Source organism: Botrytis deweyae (genome assembly GCF_014898535.1).
Source record: "Botrytis deweyae strain B1 chromosome Unknown BDEW_025, whole genome shotgun sequence".
Lineage (NCBI taxonomy): Eukaryota > Fungi > Ascomycota > Leotiomycetes > Helotiales > Sclerotiniaceae > Botrytis > Botrytis deweyae.
In genome coordinates, this window is record NW_024066232.1 from 261,055 (window position 1) to 278,363 (window position 17,309).

The 17,309-nt window shown below is 40.7% G+C and overlaps 7 protein-coding genes across 7 annotated transcripts; 4 read left to right on the plus strand and 3 right to left on the minus strand.

Moving 5' to 3' along the window:
• Positions 1-376: 376 nt before the first annotated feature.
• On the minus strand, positions 377-1,534 carry EAE98_009002 (uncharacterized protein; the record flags this gene model as incomplete). Its single annotated transcript, XM_038956623.1, has 2 exons — positions 377-969; positions 1,081-1,534. 2 exons carry the CDS (start codon positions 1,532-1,534, stop codon positions 377-379), a joined length of 1,047 nt encoding a protein of 348 aa, XP_038806993.1.
• Positions 1,535-5,265: 3,731 nt separating this feature from the next.
• Positions 5,266-7,295, plus strand: EAE98_009003 (uncharacterized protein). Its single transcript, XM_038956624.1, has 2 exons — positions 5,266-6,072; positions 6,214-7,295. The coding sequence occupies exons 1-2, from the start codon at positions 5,920-5,922 to the stop codon at positions 6,628-6,630; spliced, it is 570 nt and encodes a 189-aa protein (XP_038806994.1). The 5' UTR covers positions 5,266-5,919; the 3' UTR covers positions 6,631-7,295.
• Positions 7,296-8,302: 1,007 nt separating this feature from the next.
• Positions 8,303-8,581, plus strand: EAE98_009004 (uncharacterized protein; the record flags this gene model as incomplete). The annotated part of the gene is made up of 1 exon (XM_038956625.1): positions 8,303-8,581. One exon carries the CDS (start codon positions 8,303-8,305, stop codon positions 8,579-8,581), a length of 279 nt encoding a protein of 92 aa, XP_038806995.1.
• A 1,505-nt stretch (positions 8,582-10,086) lies between these two features.
• EAE98_009005 (uncharacterized protein) lies at positions 10,087-10,626 on the minus strand (the record flags this gene model as incomplete). The annotated part of the gene is made up of 2 exons (XM_038956626.1): positions 10,087-10,329; positions 10,465-10,626. 2 exons carry the CDS (start codon positions 10,624-10,626, stop codon positions 10,087-10,089), a joined length of 405 nt encoding a protein of 134 aa, XP_038806996.1.
• A 564-nt stretch (positions 10,627-11,190) lies between these two features.
• EAE98_009006 (uncharacterized protein) lies at positions 11,191-12,036 on the plus strand (the record flags this gene model as incomplete). The annotated part of the gene is made up of 3 exons (XM_038956627.1): positions 11,191-11,230; positions 11,291-11,356; positions 11,429-12,036. 3 exons carry the CDS (start codon positions 11,191-11,193, stop codon positions 12,034-12,036), a joined length of 714 nt encoding a protein of 237 aa, XP_038806997.1.
• Positions 12,037-12,126: 90 nt separating this feature from the next.
• EAE98_009007 (uncharacterized protein) lies at positions 12,127-13,371 on the minus strand (the record flags this gene model as incomplete). Its single annotated transcript, XM_038956628.1, has 1 exon — positions 12,127-13,371. One exon carries the CDS (start codon positions 13,369-13,371, stop codon positions 12,127-12,129), a length of 1,245 nt encoding a protein of 414 aa, XP_038806998.1.
• A 718-nt stretch (positions 13,372-14,089) lies between these two features.
• On the plus strand, positions 14,090-16,033 carry EAE98_009008 (uncharacterized protein; the record flags this gene model as incomplete). Its single annotated transcript, XM_038956629.1, has 3 exons — positions 14,090-14,100; positions 14,175-14,811; positions 14,897-16,033. 3 exons carry the CDS (start codon positions 14,090-14,092, stop codon positions 16,031-16,033), a joined length of 1,785 nt encoding a protein of 594 aa, XP_038806999.1.
• Between the last annotated feature and the right edge of the window lie 1,276 nt (positions 16,034-17,309).

Below are 17,309 nucleotides of genomic sequence, written 5' to 3' on the forward strand. Positions count from 1 at the left end.
TTCTTTCCTTCCGTTGGCTAAGTTTTGGAAATGTGTATGTAGGAATTGAAGGTGGAAGGAGCTATGAAGATAGATTGGAATAAATATCCTTAAAACCCAATTCAACAAGCAAATAAGATAGATCAACCGAATCAAATCAAAACGATTCCATGCTTTTTGGCAATCCATCCATTCATCGCCATACCTCGCTTTCTTTTGATGCCCATCACAAATCAAAATCAGAATCCGAAGATCAAATGAGAAGAAAATGTATGCATAGACGCATGCATGCGGTGAATGATCAGGGAGTTAATGCAAGTAGCAGCAATGCAGATGAATGAATTCATCAAACCACGCATTCATCCTGAAAATCAAACTCAAATCATGGCCTTCGTACTCAAGCTGTTGAAGTCTCAGCAGCTTTAACTTCGGAATCTTTGCCGTCAAGTTTTTCAGCTGTATCGGCTACATCGGCTGCAACTTCTGCTTTGGCTACATCTTCCTTGGATGGAGATGTGTTGGTCCCGTTGGTACCATTTGTTTCTGGGATTGCTGGTTCCTCGGTTTGTTTTTCTGCTGAGGTTGATGAGACTTCCTCTTTTGTTTCTTCTGCAGTTTCATTGTCTTTTTCTTTTTCAGCTTCTTTCTCTCCTTCGACTACAGCTTCTTCCTTCGCAGCTTCTTCTTTCTTGGCACCAATCAATCCTTCTACAACCTCAAGTGTACCCTTAGGACTTCCAGCCTGTGCAGCCAACACCTTTCCAGATTTGTCAATGACAAATACACCTCTAGTGGTACCCTTCGCATTTTTTAAACCAATTGCGGAGATAAGTGAAGACTTTGTGTCGCAAAGAAGTGTGTAAGGAAGTTTTTGGTTGGTTTTGAAGGTGGTGTTGGATTTGGGGGAATCTTTTGAAAGACCGTAGACGGTGTAGCCGGTTAAGAGGAGGGTAGGATGAGAGTCGCGGAAAGCGCAGACTTGGGTTGTGCCTTGAGGAAATTAGTGATTGTATGAAGATTAAGTTGAACAGATGAGAAATGGGATTGAGATGAATTGATGGATGGGTGGATGGATAAATATTGAAGGAGTAGGATACTTACATCCAGGAGTAGAAGCTTTAGGATAAGTAAAAAGTACAACACCATTCTTACTCTCGGAAACAAGTTTCTCAAGTGTAGTCTTTTCACCTTCATTCGTTTCAATCTCTCCACCGAATCCTTTAAGATCGATGGTTTCACCAACTACAGCTTTTGTTGTTGTTGCTGTTGTTGCTGGAGCTGGAGCTGGAGCTGGAGCGGCAGCTGAAGCTTTAGAAGCTTTAACTTGAGGCAAGGGAGCTGGAGCTTCGACTTTAGTTTCAGTCTTTGCTTTGGATCCATTTGTCTTTGATGGAGGAGTAGCTTTGGTAGCTTTGGTAGCTTTTGGTTCAGCGGCTTTCTTGACGGTTTCTTTAACTTTTGCGACGGATTTTGCGACAGTTGACTTCTTTTTAGCAGGAGGAGCTGGAGCTGGAGGCTCAGCTGGAGCGGGACGTTTTCTTAATGTAACGGGCATGATTGTGTATTGTGTTTGAAGAGATTGGAAATTGAAGGTTGTTGTTGTTGTTATTGATGAGGTTGATTGTCGCGATTGTTGGTTTGCGATAAAGAGGGAGATCTTATCCGAGATGGATGGGGAAGTGGTTCGATGAAATACAATTCACTTTATAATTGAGGAGATAATAATGATGATAGAAAGGTGATGAATATGTCCACGGTAAGATAGATACTCTTTGGATTGAGAAAAAGGAGAGATGGATAGGAAAGAGTGAAGAGAGAAGAGATAAAAAGAAAGATGTTATGTAGTTGAATTATAAGCTGAGCAATCACTCAATCTCCTCACTCCCCATCCATTCTCTCCAGCCACGGGGGCTCTGGTTACTTTCTGTACCGTGCAAAAAACAAACAAGGTAGGTAGGTAGGCTCATAGGTTACTTTTAGGGGGAATGATGGATAGTTTCGTCTTTTGGGGTGTACAGCAATTCACGCGTTTTGGGATATGGGAGTTCTATGATCTGTTGTCTGAGACTGTGTTTTTTTTTGGTTTTGGGGGAATGTATGTAATATTTACTGGATTTGGAGAGGACTTTGTCTGGTGTATGTATCTACTAGGTAGGTATTGGACATGTTGACATGTCTGTCTATGTTCTGTATTCTGGACAGGTTAGAGGATTTCATGAATGGAGATTCACAAAATGGACATCGGGACTGATTGGTGGATATGGTTGGGTTGTGCTGCAAAACATGAATTGGCAAAGTCGGGGAAGGGGAAAGCTTTGGGGGAGATACGGGACAGGAATAGGAATCAGGATGGATTGAAGAATTGTGGAGTAGATGAGATATTGATTGGTTGTGTGTGTGTAGTATGTATGTATGGTAGTATGGGATGGACATTTGTGTGTGTGTGTGTGTGTGTGAGAGAGAGAGAGAGAGGAGAGGATCAAAAGAGACAATTTACCTATCATTGCAGCACTTGTAGACAGCACTTGTAGACAGCACTTGTCGATATATACCATGCATACATATATCAACGTAGACATGAGAAATCGACTCTCTGTTCAGGTGATGAAATTGAAACCCTTTGGAAAGAATACCTAGTAGCTCATATGGTGGAGATATATGTGAGAAGTGTTAATACCTAATACCTACATAGTACCTACCTACCACGTGCCCACCTACCTACCTACATATCTACATATCTACCTAGCTTTGGATAATATAACCAGAATCAGAATATGGCAATGCCGTCCGCCGTTACTTGATATCATTACTTGATATCCATATACGAGTATCTGACATCTCAAAACACGCCCAAACAGACACTTACTTTTGTGGGAACGTACAGAAAAGTCCAAGCAAATATGGTAATATCGTATGGTAAAATACCCTCGCACCACTCCTCCCAAGACGACCAAGTAGTCCACCAAGTCACTCCAATGTCCAAACCAACCTCCAACAAAGACCATCTAAAGGAAGCGTAACGGGAGCCCCGCACATCACCTAGGTCCTAGTAGCTTGTGAGTTGTAAGTTGTCGTCTGTACATAGTATAGTACATGTGACAAGCTTCAGGGTTTTGCGTTTGAATGATAGCTGAAGTTCTCATCGGGTAAAGTCTTTTATGGTTTGATCTCTACTATCTCTACCAGTACTACTCTGTCAGTCTGTACAGTAATACAGTACTATCAACCTTCTACATCCAACACCTTACCTCCAGCTTACATGCCAAAGTCCTCGGATAACATCCCGAGTTGTTCTCTGGTTTAATTCAGTTGGTTGGCCAAAGAGTAACTTAAAATCTCAGGTCCAAGGTCCAAGGTCCAAGGTCTTAAGGTGCAAGGCCAATATCGTGGCCCGAGGGAAAGAGAGATACGATGTACTGGATTGGACGGACTGGACTGACTGGACTCGAGAATGTACTGAGGCCGATAACGCGCATTTGAACAATACTCCAAAAATAGATTTTCGCTTAAACTAAAACCATATTTAGAATTTAGTGGTGTGTATTTAAGAATAAGATTTTTTAATCCAGTACACAACCTTCAAGGAATTAATGAAATAAAAAGAAAAGAGATATAATTATTAATTAAAATTCAAGGAATCGATTGATATAATTACTTTTGGAAGATCTCAAAAATTGAAATTTATATTCAATATAGAAATATTCTAATAAATTTGAAAAAGATTGAATTTCGATATTTAGTTTCTGATTCTTTGAATATTATTAAATTGAATATCAATTTCTATTTTTGAGATCTTCCAAAAGCAATTATATCAATCGATTCCTTGAATTTTAATTAATAATTATATCTCTTTTCTTTTTATTTCATTAATTCCTTGAAGGTTGTGTACTGGATTAAAGAATTCTACTTGGTATTAATAATATTATTCGAGGTTTGACTAGTCATCTATCCTAATAATTAAGGTATTAATATAAAACAGATTTCTGATTTGAACTTGAGTATAATAAAAGTAGTTAGAATTGAATACAAAATTTAATTTTTGAGATAATTCAAAAGTAATTATACCAATCGATTCCTTGAACTCTAATTAATAATTATACTACTTTCTTTTTTATTTTATAAATCTCTTTAAGGTTGTGTATTAAATTCAACTTTTTTTTTTCAATATTATAGAATCTAATTAAAGCTATATTAGTCATACAATTTAAACGAGATAAGCTTTGGCCCGAGCTTTAGATAAGAATTCTTACTAAGCTTATCTTGCTTATTCTAGAATGGTCTATATACTATAAGGAAAACTATTTGAAAATAGATTTTAAATATTAGTACTCTTCTTATAGAAAATTTCGAAATGAAATCTAAAAACGGATAAATAGAGCTAACCCTAAGGGCTATTTAATGATGTAATTTGTTTCACAAAAAGTCTTCAATGAGATTGAATTCTATCTTTCTTCAATAGATTTCTATAAACACACCATACAGATTCTAAAATTTCTTTTTTCATTAAGCGAAAATCTATTTTTGGTGTATTGTTCAAATGCGCGTTATCGGCCTCGGTAAATGGCTCAACTGGACTGGCTCAACTGGTTAATCGGTACAATGGATAATATGATATTTGCCATGATTACCCGGACCCATGAATGCAGGTAGGGTAGGAGGTAGGCTCGAGGTAGGTAAACTCGGATCCCTTCAATTTAGATTCCAATACAGCAAAACCTCTCCATAAGGATACCGGTTTTTGTAGACTTTTTTAAGGATATATAGAGGTATCCTTATATAGAGGTTCCGCTTAATCCCGATATAGTAATAATTTCCTTCCGATTAGTCCCGATCGGGCTATTTCTGTAACATTTTTTTCATTTCAATCAAATCTGACTAAAATATCGATATATTTATCACATAATTCTACTAATCCAATAAGGATATATGTAATTCTGGGACCGAAGAATATAAGGATATCCTAATAAAGAGGTTTTAAGGATATAGGCCTTTTTTAGCCCTGAAAATTTTTGGGACCAAAAAAAAATAAGGATAATAGAGGTTATCCTTATAGGGGGGATCCTTATGGAGAGGTTTTGCTGTATCATTTGTTGGTTATGTCCTTGAATGGTTCTTGAACCGTCCTTGAATAATGATGAGATTGATCATCCAAATGATGTAGGTAATCCATCAAATCACCAATCCAAATTCATGATAAACCATATACATACCTCGATAAGTAATACCTGGCAATTCCACCACTTTCTATCAAATCTCGTATTATTAGCAATTGAGAGAGCCCATTCGTCCGGCAATCGGAGAAACGATAACCAAGGTTAAAAAGGGACGAAATGTGGAAGATCTTCTCTTCTGCTCAAGATCAACAATCCGTCAACAATATGGAGAAGAGAAGGAAGAACCTTGACTCTCGTTCTCGTTCTCGTCCAGTCTCGAGCCAGTCCAGTCCCGTCGACAGTCCTTGAGCTTGACTTGACTCTTGAGACATCCATGATCGGATAGAAATTAAGCGAAACCCCGATGGCGAAAAATTTGATTTTCACAAGCAAAAAAGTAGGAAAAGTAAAAGGAAAAGCCCAGACAAAATCCGAATTCAATCCGACCCTTTATCTTTGAAAATCCTATCCATGGATCCATCCATCTTACTAACAATTTCGATATTTCCTATAAACTTTATACCTTGATACCTTTATAACTATCTGACTCTTCCTCATATCCTACATATCCTACATATCCTACACATCATACATTGGTTTTTCGCGATACAATAGATTAATAGAAACACAATAAATCAGAATTCTTTCAATCATCAATCAATCAAGTCGTTCCTCCAGTCACGATCGGCAATTACTCATCGATACTTAAAAATCCCATCCCTCTAAGATTAAAAAAAAGAAGGGTCCAAATCTCCAACAAGCACACGACCAAAGGCACACGATCAAAATGAAGGTCTTTTCTAGCGATTGCAAATTCGATTACTCATGGGAAGAGGTTTCAACTGCAAACTGGAGAAAGTATTGTCCATGGAATCATAAATCTACTCATGTTATCGCCGTCGATACATTATCACGACATGTCGATGCTGAAACTGGAATTGTACGTTCTTTCTCTTCTTCCTGTTTTTCCTCTTCTTCCTCTTCCTCTTCTTCCTCTTCCTCTTCTTCCTCTTCCTCTTCTTCCTCTTCCTCTTCTTCCTCTTCTTCTCCACTCACAAATATAAATACTAATCAAATACAGCTACGAACTGAACGTTTAATTACCTGCCAACAATCAGCTCCAAAATGGCTTCAATCTCTCATGGGCGGTAAAGATACATCCCACGTCTTCGAAACCTCATACGTCGATCCTGTTACCAAAAAAGTTACAATGACTTCTACCAATCTCACATTTTCCAACATCATCAATGTGCAAGAAACAGTCGTCTATCAACCTTTATCAGCAAACACAACGCAATTTGTACAAACGGCACAGATTACTGCATTATGTGGTGGATGGCAAAAAGTGAAGAATGCAGTTGAGGATGCGACAGTTACGGCTTTTTCGGAAAATGCACGAAAAGGAAAGGAGGGATTCGAAGCAGTTTTGGCCATGAGCAGGAGGGTTTTCAGTGAGGAGAAAATGAGACAGCAACAAGCCGCTACCGTTACTGCATAAAGTTTGAAATTTGAAAGGAGTTTTGGAGAGGGGTTTGCATGCAGATATTCCGGTTCGGTCCGAGATGTACATGATGAGATTCATATTATTCGAATCTCATTACATCACGACTCCAACGATTTCTCCCTTATTCTTTTTCTCCTCTCCACTTCACTTCAACGATCTCCTTACTTCACTTTGCCATTTACGAATTTTACATCATCTGGGGAGTTTTGGGATTTTTCATTACAGGTCCCGGTATACAAAAAAGTCCACTTTTGGAGTTCTAGAAGGAAAGTTCTCGGTTGCACATTCTAATTTAAGCGCGGCGTTACAAAAGGATAAATGGGATTGGGTTAGGTTGGGGTTTGCTTCACAAAGAAGATTGTCTTTTGTTGTCTTTGAATGAAAAAGTTATGATGTTCAAAGAAGTTTTTCATCCTCAACGCTGATGTGGGTTATTGTTACGATACAGATACCCCTTTTTTTCCTTTTTTCCTTTTTGTTGTGCTTTTTTTTTCTTCTTTGAAAGGGGAGATAAAAATAGATGGATAGATGGGTGGGTTGGTTTATAGATGAGGCTGAATAGGGAGGGATGCAGATAGAATGAGCGAGTCAGTGAGGGACTTGAAGAGGAAGAGAATCATTAGACTTTACTTTGAACTGTGGTGTTTTATATGAGTGAGTGAGTGATTGATGTATACGTGTATGAATAAACTGTATGTGAGACGTTATCATGAAGTATGTAAATCTTTATTTTTCCTTTCTTCTATCTCGTTTCTTCTCTTTTCTTTTTTGAAATACTTGAGTAGGTATTTTACCTGATGGGGTGGATAAATTACTTGATTATCTTTCGAGTGAGTGAGTGAGTGAGTGAGTATATATATGAGATTTAGATTTATGTTTGAGTTTGGGTTTATATTTGAGTTTAGATTTGGGTATACTCGAGTATAGATATGCATGTATTTTTGAAGATGTATGTATATTAAGCAGTAGAGAGGGAGAGGGAGAGGGAGAGGGAGAGGGGAGGAAGATTTTAGGCGAGTGCTTGAGTGTTTAGTTGGTTGAGGGGTTGGTGTGTGATTGATTAGAAGGGAGGTGGATGAAGTGGTTGATGAGGTGATTGATGATGGTGGATGAGATGGAGAAGGGGGATGGAGAAGGGGGATGGAGAAGGGGGATGGAGAAGGGGGATGGAGAAGGGGAGATATATATTCTAATCAAGTACATGACTAGTTGATATATATATATATATATAATTAATAAATTATAAATAAAAACAAGAATAAACGAGAGATTTTAGTATAAGAGGAAGATAAAAGAGAGAGGGGATCGGGAGTTGTATATTCTTTTTGTAGAAAGAGGAAAAGAAGAGGAAAGGGAGAGGAAGGGGAGAGGAAGGGGAGAGGAAGGGGAGAGGAAGGGGAGAGGAAGGGAGAGGAAGGGGAGAGGAAGGGGAGAGGAAGGGGAGAGGAAGGGGAGAGGAAGGGGAGAGGAAGGGGAGAGGAAGGGGAGAGGAAGGGAGAGGAAGGGGAGAGGAAGGGGAGAGGAAGGGGAGAGGAAGGGGAGAGGAAGGGGAGAGGAAGGGGAGAGATGAGAGGTGAGAGGAGAGTGTAGAGTTGAGGCGTTGAGGAGGAAAGGGAATTAGTTGTTAGTTATTAAATGCTTTAGATGAAGAGAACGAGGAAGAGAAATGATAAAAGAAACGAGGAAGAGAAACGAGGAAGAGAAACGATTGAAGAGAAACGATGAAGAGAAACGACGAAGAGACACAAGGAAGAGAGAAAGAGAGCAAGGTGGAAGAGAACGAGGAAGAGAAACGATGAAGAGAAACGATGAAGAGAAACGACGAAGAGACACAAGGAAGAGAGAAAGAGAGCAAGGTGGAAGAGAAACGAGGAAGAGAAATGAGAAAAAAGAAAAGAAAAGAAAAGAGTTACCGGTAGATAAATATAAATATAAATATAAATAGTGAAAGATTAAAGCTGGAGATATTTTCCTGAGAGGGAGAAAAGGGGGCGGGGGAGGGGGGGTTGTATGTATATGTATGAGAGAGAGAGAGAGTATGTGTGTGTGTGTGTGTGTGTGTGTGAGTACCTAGTAGGCGGGTATATATAGTAAGTATGTATATAGCTAGTACCTAGTACCTACCTAGTACGTACCTACCTAGTACACACGTATATAAGAATACATATGCATCCCGATATCATATCACATCACATCATATCACATCATATCAGAGATGAATTCGAAAAGAAAAGAAAAGAAATGAGGTACGCAGAAAATAGAAAAATCTTTATTCTTCCCACCCAGGAAATTTTCTTTGATATTCTAACACAATCTAGATAATCCATCCATACTCTAATTCTTCCATCATCAAATGCATCGAAATCACATCCCCCTATTCTCTTATCCTCCTATATACTCAACACTTCAATTCAATCTAGACCATCCACCATCCACCCTCCTCATTTTCAAGTTCTCGATGCTATCTCTTCATCTTCAAGAATGGGAAGCTCACCACAGTGTTGAAAGGTGTACGCGTTAAGAATATCCATTAATAGATCCATAGATCATTTTCTTCCTTGCGTAGGTATCTTCAACATGTATGAACTCGAGATCGTGATACGTGCTGGTAAGGGCGGGATCGAATTTTGGGGTGGATGTATTGGAAATGAAATAGGAGGTTGGAGTAGGTATTTTCAGCTAAATTGTCGTTGTCTGATAGGTTGAAGCCATTTGTTAATGCCATTTGTTAATGCCATTTGTTAATGCCATTTGTTAATGCCATTTGTTAATGCCATTTGTTAATGCCATTTGTTAAAAAGATTCCCAATCTCGAAGTGGCCATTGTAAAATTGTGAATCGTGTTTTGGCTGAGAATTCAGGATTCGGGATTCCGAGCGCAAGAGAAGACAAGTTGAGTAATTATAAGAGGGAATCCCCATCCCTTTTTCATTCACTATCCTCCTCTCACTTGGTCTTTCTTGAAATCCTGAAATTGTGACCTGTGAGCCTGTCAAACTATCCAAGATCACAGATTCCTTGTACCCCATTCCAGGGCCTCCAATTATCTTATATTCATCTCTCGGCATTTCTTAACATTCCCAATCTCTCATCGATATTTCACTACCTCCTACCTCAGGAACATCGCAAAATGACATAAGTGCCGTTAAGAGTACCTCCCCCCTTGTCTTCAACACGGATTCGCTTATTCTCTTCCCAGCCCATCTTAGCAGCGGCAAGAATGAGAAGCGCAATCTTCCTCTAGCTGAGTCTAGTTTTTCAATATGCGCGCACGAACAAGCCCTCTTGCTGACTCGTCAGCCACTCATTCTCACTCCACGATTCCCGTAAAACCCCTTTGGAGTACCGATACTCTTTCCGTTTAGCACCAAATCCAACGCATCGGAATCCTTCAAATCCCCACCAGAAATAAAACAAGAACTGTTCATCTTAATTCCGACAATTCATCTCTCACTTCTCTTCCTCTCCTTTCTCCTTCCCAGCCTTCAATCGTTCTCCACATCTCCTCTCATATTTCTCCACCACTGCCCTAAAATCCTCCATTAAATCATCTTGTTCCAAGATCCTCTCCGATAACTTCCTCGCTTCTTCAAATCTTCTATAAAAATACAATTCTTCAATCGCGTAGAGGAATTGAGCTGTTTGTGGTTTACTGCGTGGGTTTAGAGGGAGAGGAGGGAGCGTTTTATGGATCTATTTGGATTGTTAATCATTGACCCATCTTCAATCTTGCACACAATATAACCAGAAAAGAGGTAAGAGGGAAACTGTGCGAATGGAGGGGGAGGGAGGCAATAGACGGAGGAGGAAAAGAAAGCGCAAACATACCTCGCCAGATTCGCTCCTAGCTTTCCATTCACGTTTTACAGCTTGAAAATTCTCTTCGGATTGGAAATCTCGAGGGACTTTTTCCGTGGTGTCGGGGGTAGATTCATCGGATGAGTCGTATTCGATTGCGAAGAGGGGGTTTTCTTCGGTTGAGTCTGACATTTTGGGATAGAGGGATTAGGGATGAGACGAAATGGGTATTGTATTGGTAAGATGTCAATGTTTAGGTGTAACTTTACTATGTTGTACTCACAATAGTGAAGTAACACGTTATGTGTAAAAGGGAGCTCGATAACAATATAGTACGAAGGAGACAGAAGGTTGAAGTTGACAAGGCTAGAGATAAAAATAAAAATAATGTTTCCTTATCGATAAGGATTTTGACTTGTCTTTGATTGATATCAGCACCAGAAACCGAAGCGGGGCATATGAGGGGTTCAACTCGTGGAAGTAGCATCGATCGTCGTCACATCACATCACATCACATTAGATGAGATTACTAGGTAATTGTTTCACCACATTTCGATAGCCGTAGTAATTCCATGGACATTCCATAATTACTCATACTTTCTCTTGGTGCTCAATCTACTTTTGTTGTTCTTCGACTTTCATTCACTTGTCATCTTGTCTCGAGTGTCCACGTTGTTTTGACTTGTGTGTGTGTGTGACTTGTTGAGTTTATATTATCCCGAGAGTTCGAAATACCTACACCCTCGACCCCTTAAAATGGAAGATCAAGTAACGAGATTGACGGAGAAGGTTTGGGGTATGTAATTACTCTTCTGTGTTAATATTGGATGATATGGGAGCTAATGATTTCGTTCAGAAAGTTTCCAACAAACACCTCCTAATGGTAGATATCTCATCGCAGTTTCTGGGATTCCGGGTTCAGGTATTTACATCTCCTTATTGTTCTCTTCCCCCATATTCCTATTCCCCAATCTCTAACTAAAATCGTCTCTAGGCAAAACCACCCTCGCAGCAACTATTACCAAACGTCTCAATGCTCTCCAAGACGCCCACTCAAACAAAACTTCCCTTCCCCCAATCGCAGGGTTCATCCCCATGGACGGCTACCATTTGACCCGCGCCCAACTATCAGCCATGCCTGACCCAGCACATGCACACGCACGTCGAGGCGCAGAATTTACATTCGACGGCCCCGCATTCCTCTCTCTCATTCAGCGTCTTCGTGAACCACTTACTCCATCTACCATCACAATCCACGCTCCATCATTCGATCATGCGCTCAAGGACCCCAAGGCTAATGATATACCAATTGAACCCACGACCCGGATATTAGTTTTTGAGGGCAATTATTTATCGTTGAATAAGGAACCGTGGAGGAGCGCTGCAAAATTAATGGATCAGCTTTGGTTTGTGGATGTGGATTTTGAGGTTGCGAAGAAGAGGTTGATTCCGAGACATGTAAAGGCGGGGATTGCAGAAGATGAGGAGGATGCGGAGAAGAGGGTCGTGGAGAATGATTTGGTTAATGGGGAGGAGATTGTTAAAGGGAGGATGGAGGTTGACGAGATTATTGTTAGTACGAATGATGTTGCATGGAAGTAGATAGCTGGTGGTGTGAAAAAGTAAAGAATAACTGAACCCCAGTCCGTAAACCGAGGATTATGAATCATTCATGTTGAAGGTTTAGCTGGTCTAATCTAGCAATGAACTTTTTACCATCTCGGCATCCCTGAGCAGTCGTAGTACATCTGAAACTAAATAAAGACTACCTGCAACAACGATAGGACCACCTTGAGCAACAGTGGCTGCCCATCTTAGTGCTCCAGAAATATCTGCCGATGAATCATGCAGGCAAGTGGTAGAAATACCTACTGTAGAAGCTGCATGTAATATATCTTCTGTATCCATAGCTTGAACCCATGGCATTCCATCCACGGGTCCAAATTGAACTGCAGCTACACAGTCACCTTCTCTTAAAATCTCTTTCATAATTCCATCGAGCTCTTTGCCTAGAGATGCAGCTAATACCCAGGTTACTTTGTTTGATTTTGCCCGAAGCTTTCCATCAACATATGAACCAAGAACTTCTGCGGATTGCACGTTGTGTGCGCCATCGAGTAGTATGGGTTCTTTTCGACCTGTCACAGCTCTAACATCAGTAGTTTGAAGCCTACCGGGCCAATGTATATTTTGTATAGCTGGTAATAGTCGATGTAGAGGAGATTCCAATTTAGTATATGCTAGATGAAATGCTGTGTACGCGCAAGCTAGATTTTCCAATTGATGTGGTTCGAGATCTTGTCCTTTGATTTCATCCAAAAATGCTGATTCAGTAGAACTGATAACCACATCTGTTCCAATTTCTTTGGCATAATTTGAGACGACTTCCCGCACCGAAGATATATTGCTCCTATCCAAAACACATGGAACACCAGGTCTCATGATTCCAGCTTTTTCTCGAGCTATTTCTTCGATTGTATTTCCTAGGAATGATTGATGGTCTAGACCAATCTTGGAGATTATTGTGACCGCCTTATTCTCCATAGCATTTGTTGCATCTAATCGTCCTCCCAAACCAACTTCGATTACTCCCATCTCTACTTTCTCTTTATAAAACACTTCGAATGCCGTGGCTGTGAGTAGTTCGAATTCGGATGCTTGGAGGTTCTCTGCTTGATTTCTCTTCAACACTAGAGCTTCAGCTTCGCGGAAGATAGATTCTCGAATTGGTCGTTCATCGATAGTTATACAATCCCACCTATCAATTAAATGAGGCGATGTAAATCTGCCACAACGAACACCACTGGCATGTAGCATGGCAGACAAATAGGCACATATTGAACCTTTTCCATTGGTACCTGCAACATGAATGGCTTTCCAAGGTTGAGGAGTATGCCTCAAAAGACGACTGATGCGATTTAAGCCAAGCTCAATCATTGTGAAGATGGAGAATCAAATGATTGGTTCAAAAGGGCGTTTCCAAAAAGACTTTGTGATAATGTAAGCTGGGTTGGTGACTATTTCTTTCCAGTAAAAATAGACATTGTCAATATGGTTGTCATCGATTCATTCTATTGTTCTAGAACACATACTTTGTTGCTGTCGTCGCATCATATAAAATGTGAGTCAATCGTGATATCAATGGATCTCCCAAGCTAATGAGAGCTTCAAGTACCGGATCTCCCGTCTCGATAACTTTGAATGTGAAAACCTTGGAATCCTTGGAATTGGTCTGGTCTTTTCGTAGTTATCGATAATCGATACCAATTACGCAGTAACCCAATGTATGCAAGTACCGTTGTCATGGATGTCTAGTACTTTGTAGTAAGGTTAAGAAGGAGATCCATTTTAATTACCTACGAGTAGTACGATACTTGACTTTGACTGGGTATTTAGCGCGCTTTTTTTTTGGAACGCGATCGATCTCTCAACTCAAGTCCTCCCCCAGATTCTTCCTTCTCTTTTCTTCTTCACTCTCTCACTTCGACTGAATGAACAACCTTCACATATCACACACATATCACACACATCGCCAATTGTCAATTTAAAATCCAACAAAATTGTGATAACGAAGAATCAAGTCACGCTCATTAATACCTGGAGTCTTTCCTATCGATTTTAATATTCCTTCTATTCACTCTCTATCACTCAAAACATGGGTTTACCGTAAGTCATCAATCCCCCCTTCATATTTCGCCTGTCGCATTGCGCCAAAATTCATACTCATTTCAAAATCACAGAATATTTTTCAAGCCTTCGGAGCCCGATTCCTCATCAAATGCGACAGAAGACCCTACATCCCGCGCACGATCTACCATTCGAGGTCATGCTCCTATTCTTCGAAGTACTCTGCGCAATCCTTCCTCTCGTGCTACTAACCGTTGGCGTGTGCATAGCGCACGGAGATGGGCGCCCACAGATGATGTTGAACAGCATCGTCTTTATCACAGCTCTGACGCAACTCGTGTATTCATCACTGCTCCTACTAGATCTTCAATCACAACAACAACTAGTGATGCAATGGGACATGCGAGGAGAAATGATTCATCATCACCGGAAGTTCCAATAACAACATTTAGGCCTAATACCTTCATAGATATTTTGAATGCCAATGATTCTGATGATGATGATGAGGAGGAGGACGAGGATGATGAACTACCGATGCCCGCTGTTCCGGAATCTAGAGATTTTTCCAACCCTTCCAATTTAGAGTCGCGAGATTCTGTCAGACGTCATCAGCGATTGATGAGAACTGCAATACTTGGAGCTCATGGCTTGCCTCTCTCCTCTTTCCTCTCTCGAACATCTCCAATTCCAGAACAGCGCCCCAGGGCAGTATCCCCCATTCAAATTGATGTCAGAAACACGAACCGCAATGTAAGCTAAAGTTTAATAAGTGCCCAAGCATCGCAGTATGTGGACTAAGTATGACCGTAAAGATTTTTGCTAATTCCTTTCTTAGAATCCATTAGCGGAACGTACCGGTGAAACGAACTCACAAGATTTCTCGGCGCAGAGGCATCAGGTGGGACGGCGAGATACAGCAGCAGATCGAGACCGGCGCATTCAGCGACGCGTGCGTGGAGGGCTACGCAATCTTGATGCCACTATCAGACAAGAACTGCTTCAACACTCCCGCCATCACGACCCGGTCGAATATCGACAGCGATTCTATAGCCACGAGGCACGACGCATCAGCGATTTCAGAGAGCAATTGCGGATCAGGGAACGAATTCGAGCTTCGAGAGAACGAATGCAGGCTAATAGAGAATCCACTCCCGCCAGAACCGAAGGGCTACTGCAGGGTCTTAGAGAAATAATAGACCGGTCCACTCGCCCTGCATCTGAAGACCGACTGCTTGCTGACGTAGAGCGTCCTGGAATATTGAGAGAGAGACCTCTAGCTGGTGAAGTGCAATTCAGGCGGTACACCCCCTCTGGCCGTCGAGAACAGCAGACCAACACGCCGCACAGTGAAATAGAACAGGCCGATCAATCAATTTCTTCTAGTTCCAGAGAGCAGCATCGATTTGATTTATTTGAAGGAATGCCTAATCATCTCGACGTTGAAAGCAACGGACAAGAAGCCACCCAACCTATTACACTACCGCAGTTTGGGGAAGGAGGAACTTTCAGGATAAACACCAATTATGACGGCCTCGGTGATCGAGAACGTAGCATTGAGTTTCAAGAGCCAGAGAGGGGTCACAGAGAATTTGATGGCCATTACGTCATAGATAATGTTGAGCAACACGATGTTCACGACCGTAGTGACTCAAGGCATGATTTGGATCTAGAAGGTCCGGAGTCATGGGACAGTATCTTGATCACGCCAGATCCACAATCACCAAACCCATCATCTTCATTTGCTTCAACCGCTGCGTCTAGCTCACAGCGGCCTTCTCTAGGAACCTCTATTAGTAGTCTGCCAGAGAATGAGTCTCTTCCGATTGGTGATTGCGACAATCCATCAGATGTAGAAATCGATGATGAGGCAATTGTCGCAGCTATTGAATATTTCGGACGATATACACAAAATCGCCCAGGCCCTGCATATGTCGAACAACCTATTGGACAACATAGAACATTCGCGGGGTGATAGATCTACCGAATTGGCATTGGATGAATACATTTATCGATAAATTGGGTTTCATTACTATTACAGGGACGAGTGTTGTTTTTCTGAGAGGCGATCAAGCACGCTATTGCAGAATGATTTATCACAAATCTGATGATACATTGTATTATTATACTGGCGTTGGGTCAAGCGGGGAAATCCACTTTCTGTTTGTTCGTGATTATGATCAAACAAGCAGTAATATGGGCGTTCGTCATTCATGATTTAATGATTGCCATAAAGGAAGATCAATTTGATCAAGGAATAGTGGATTACGAGCCACATAAGGGAGTTATTGGACATTGAAAAGGCAAAATGGGGGAGTTGAATCTGGCGAAATGCTTAGTTTTATGACAGAGGGGTCCAGTTTTTCTAGACAATTTTTAGTACAGAGGTATCAGATGCTTCGCAGGTAACCTGTGGTGGAGATATCAATGAGTGGACATGAGTATGAAAAGAGTTTGAAAGATGACTTTTAGTCAAGGTGGTTTGGTTGATTGATCATTTCAGTCCTTCCTCCCTTTTTGTATATACCTAGGTAGGTATTCCAAGGTTGTCACATATAAAAAGATGTATTATTCCTTTTTTGACCCTATCAATTTGAAAGCAATCAAAAAAGAAACTCCATGAGACAATCAAACAATAAATGGCGTTTCCCAAGAGACAATTGTTGAACCAGATGTTGCCAGTTCCCTTATCATATCAAGATTATCCATCTATCTCTACGATATCACCGAAGTGATGATTTACGACTATCAGCCTTACTAGGCACGGCATACTTTATTTAGATGCAGCTCGCCAGAGAGAGGGAGTGGTTGCGACTTCAACAGGATCCACCCATGTAGGCGCTTGTTTGCCAATTTTGTTTAATCTTGCCTTGCCCAATGTTTTAATTTCTCTCTTTCTGATAATGCTCCATAACTCATAATACCACGCTTCGTGTTTTTTTTGTAATGATTGGACAAACATTCATACACAATACTTCAACCATAAAGAATGTTTATTATCTTCAAGACACGAACATCAAATTCAAATTCTACATAATATCATACAAACAGTGAATCTCTTTATATCCACTCTCGCGTGCTATTTTCGCCGTGCAGTGAGGGCCAGGATCCACCGATATCGACAACCTTGAATATAGTCCTATAACCCCGCCAAATAATCGTCGTGAAACAGGAACAGGAATCTAGTCCACAAAACACGAAAAGCTGATGCTTCAATGAGATCCCCCATCTGCCAGAGAAATATACCTCTA

What these genes read in the sequence shown, in the direction of transcription:
- EAE98_009003 (XM_038956624.1), top strand. Translation starts at nt 5,920, where the DNA reads ATGAAGGTCTTTTCTAGCGATTGCAAATTCGATTACTCATGGGAAGAG. An exon ending in TCGATGCTGAAACTGGAATT is followed by an intron (nt 6,073 to 6,213) that starts GTACGTTCTTTC and finishes AATCAAATACAG; the next exon opens with CTACGAACTGAACGTTTAAT.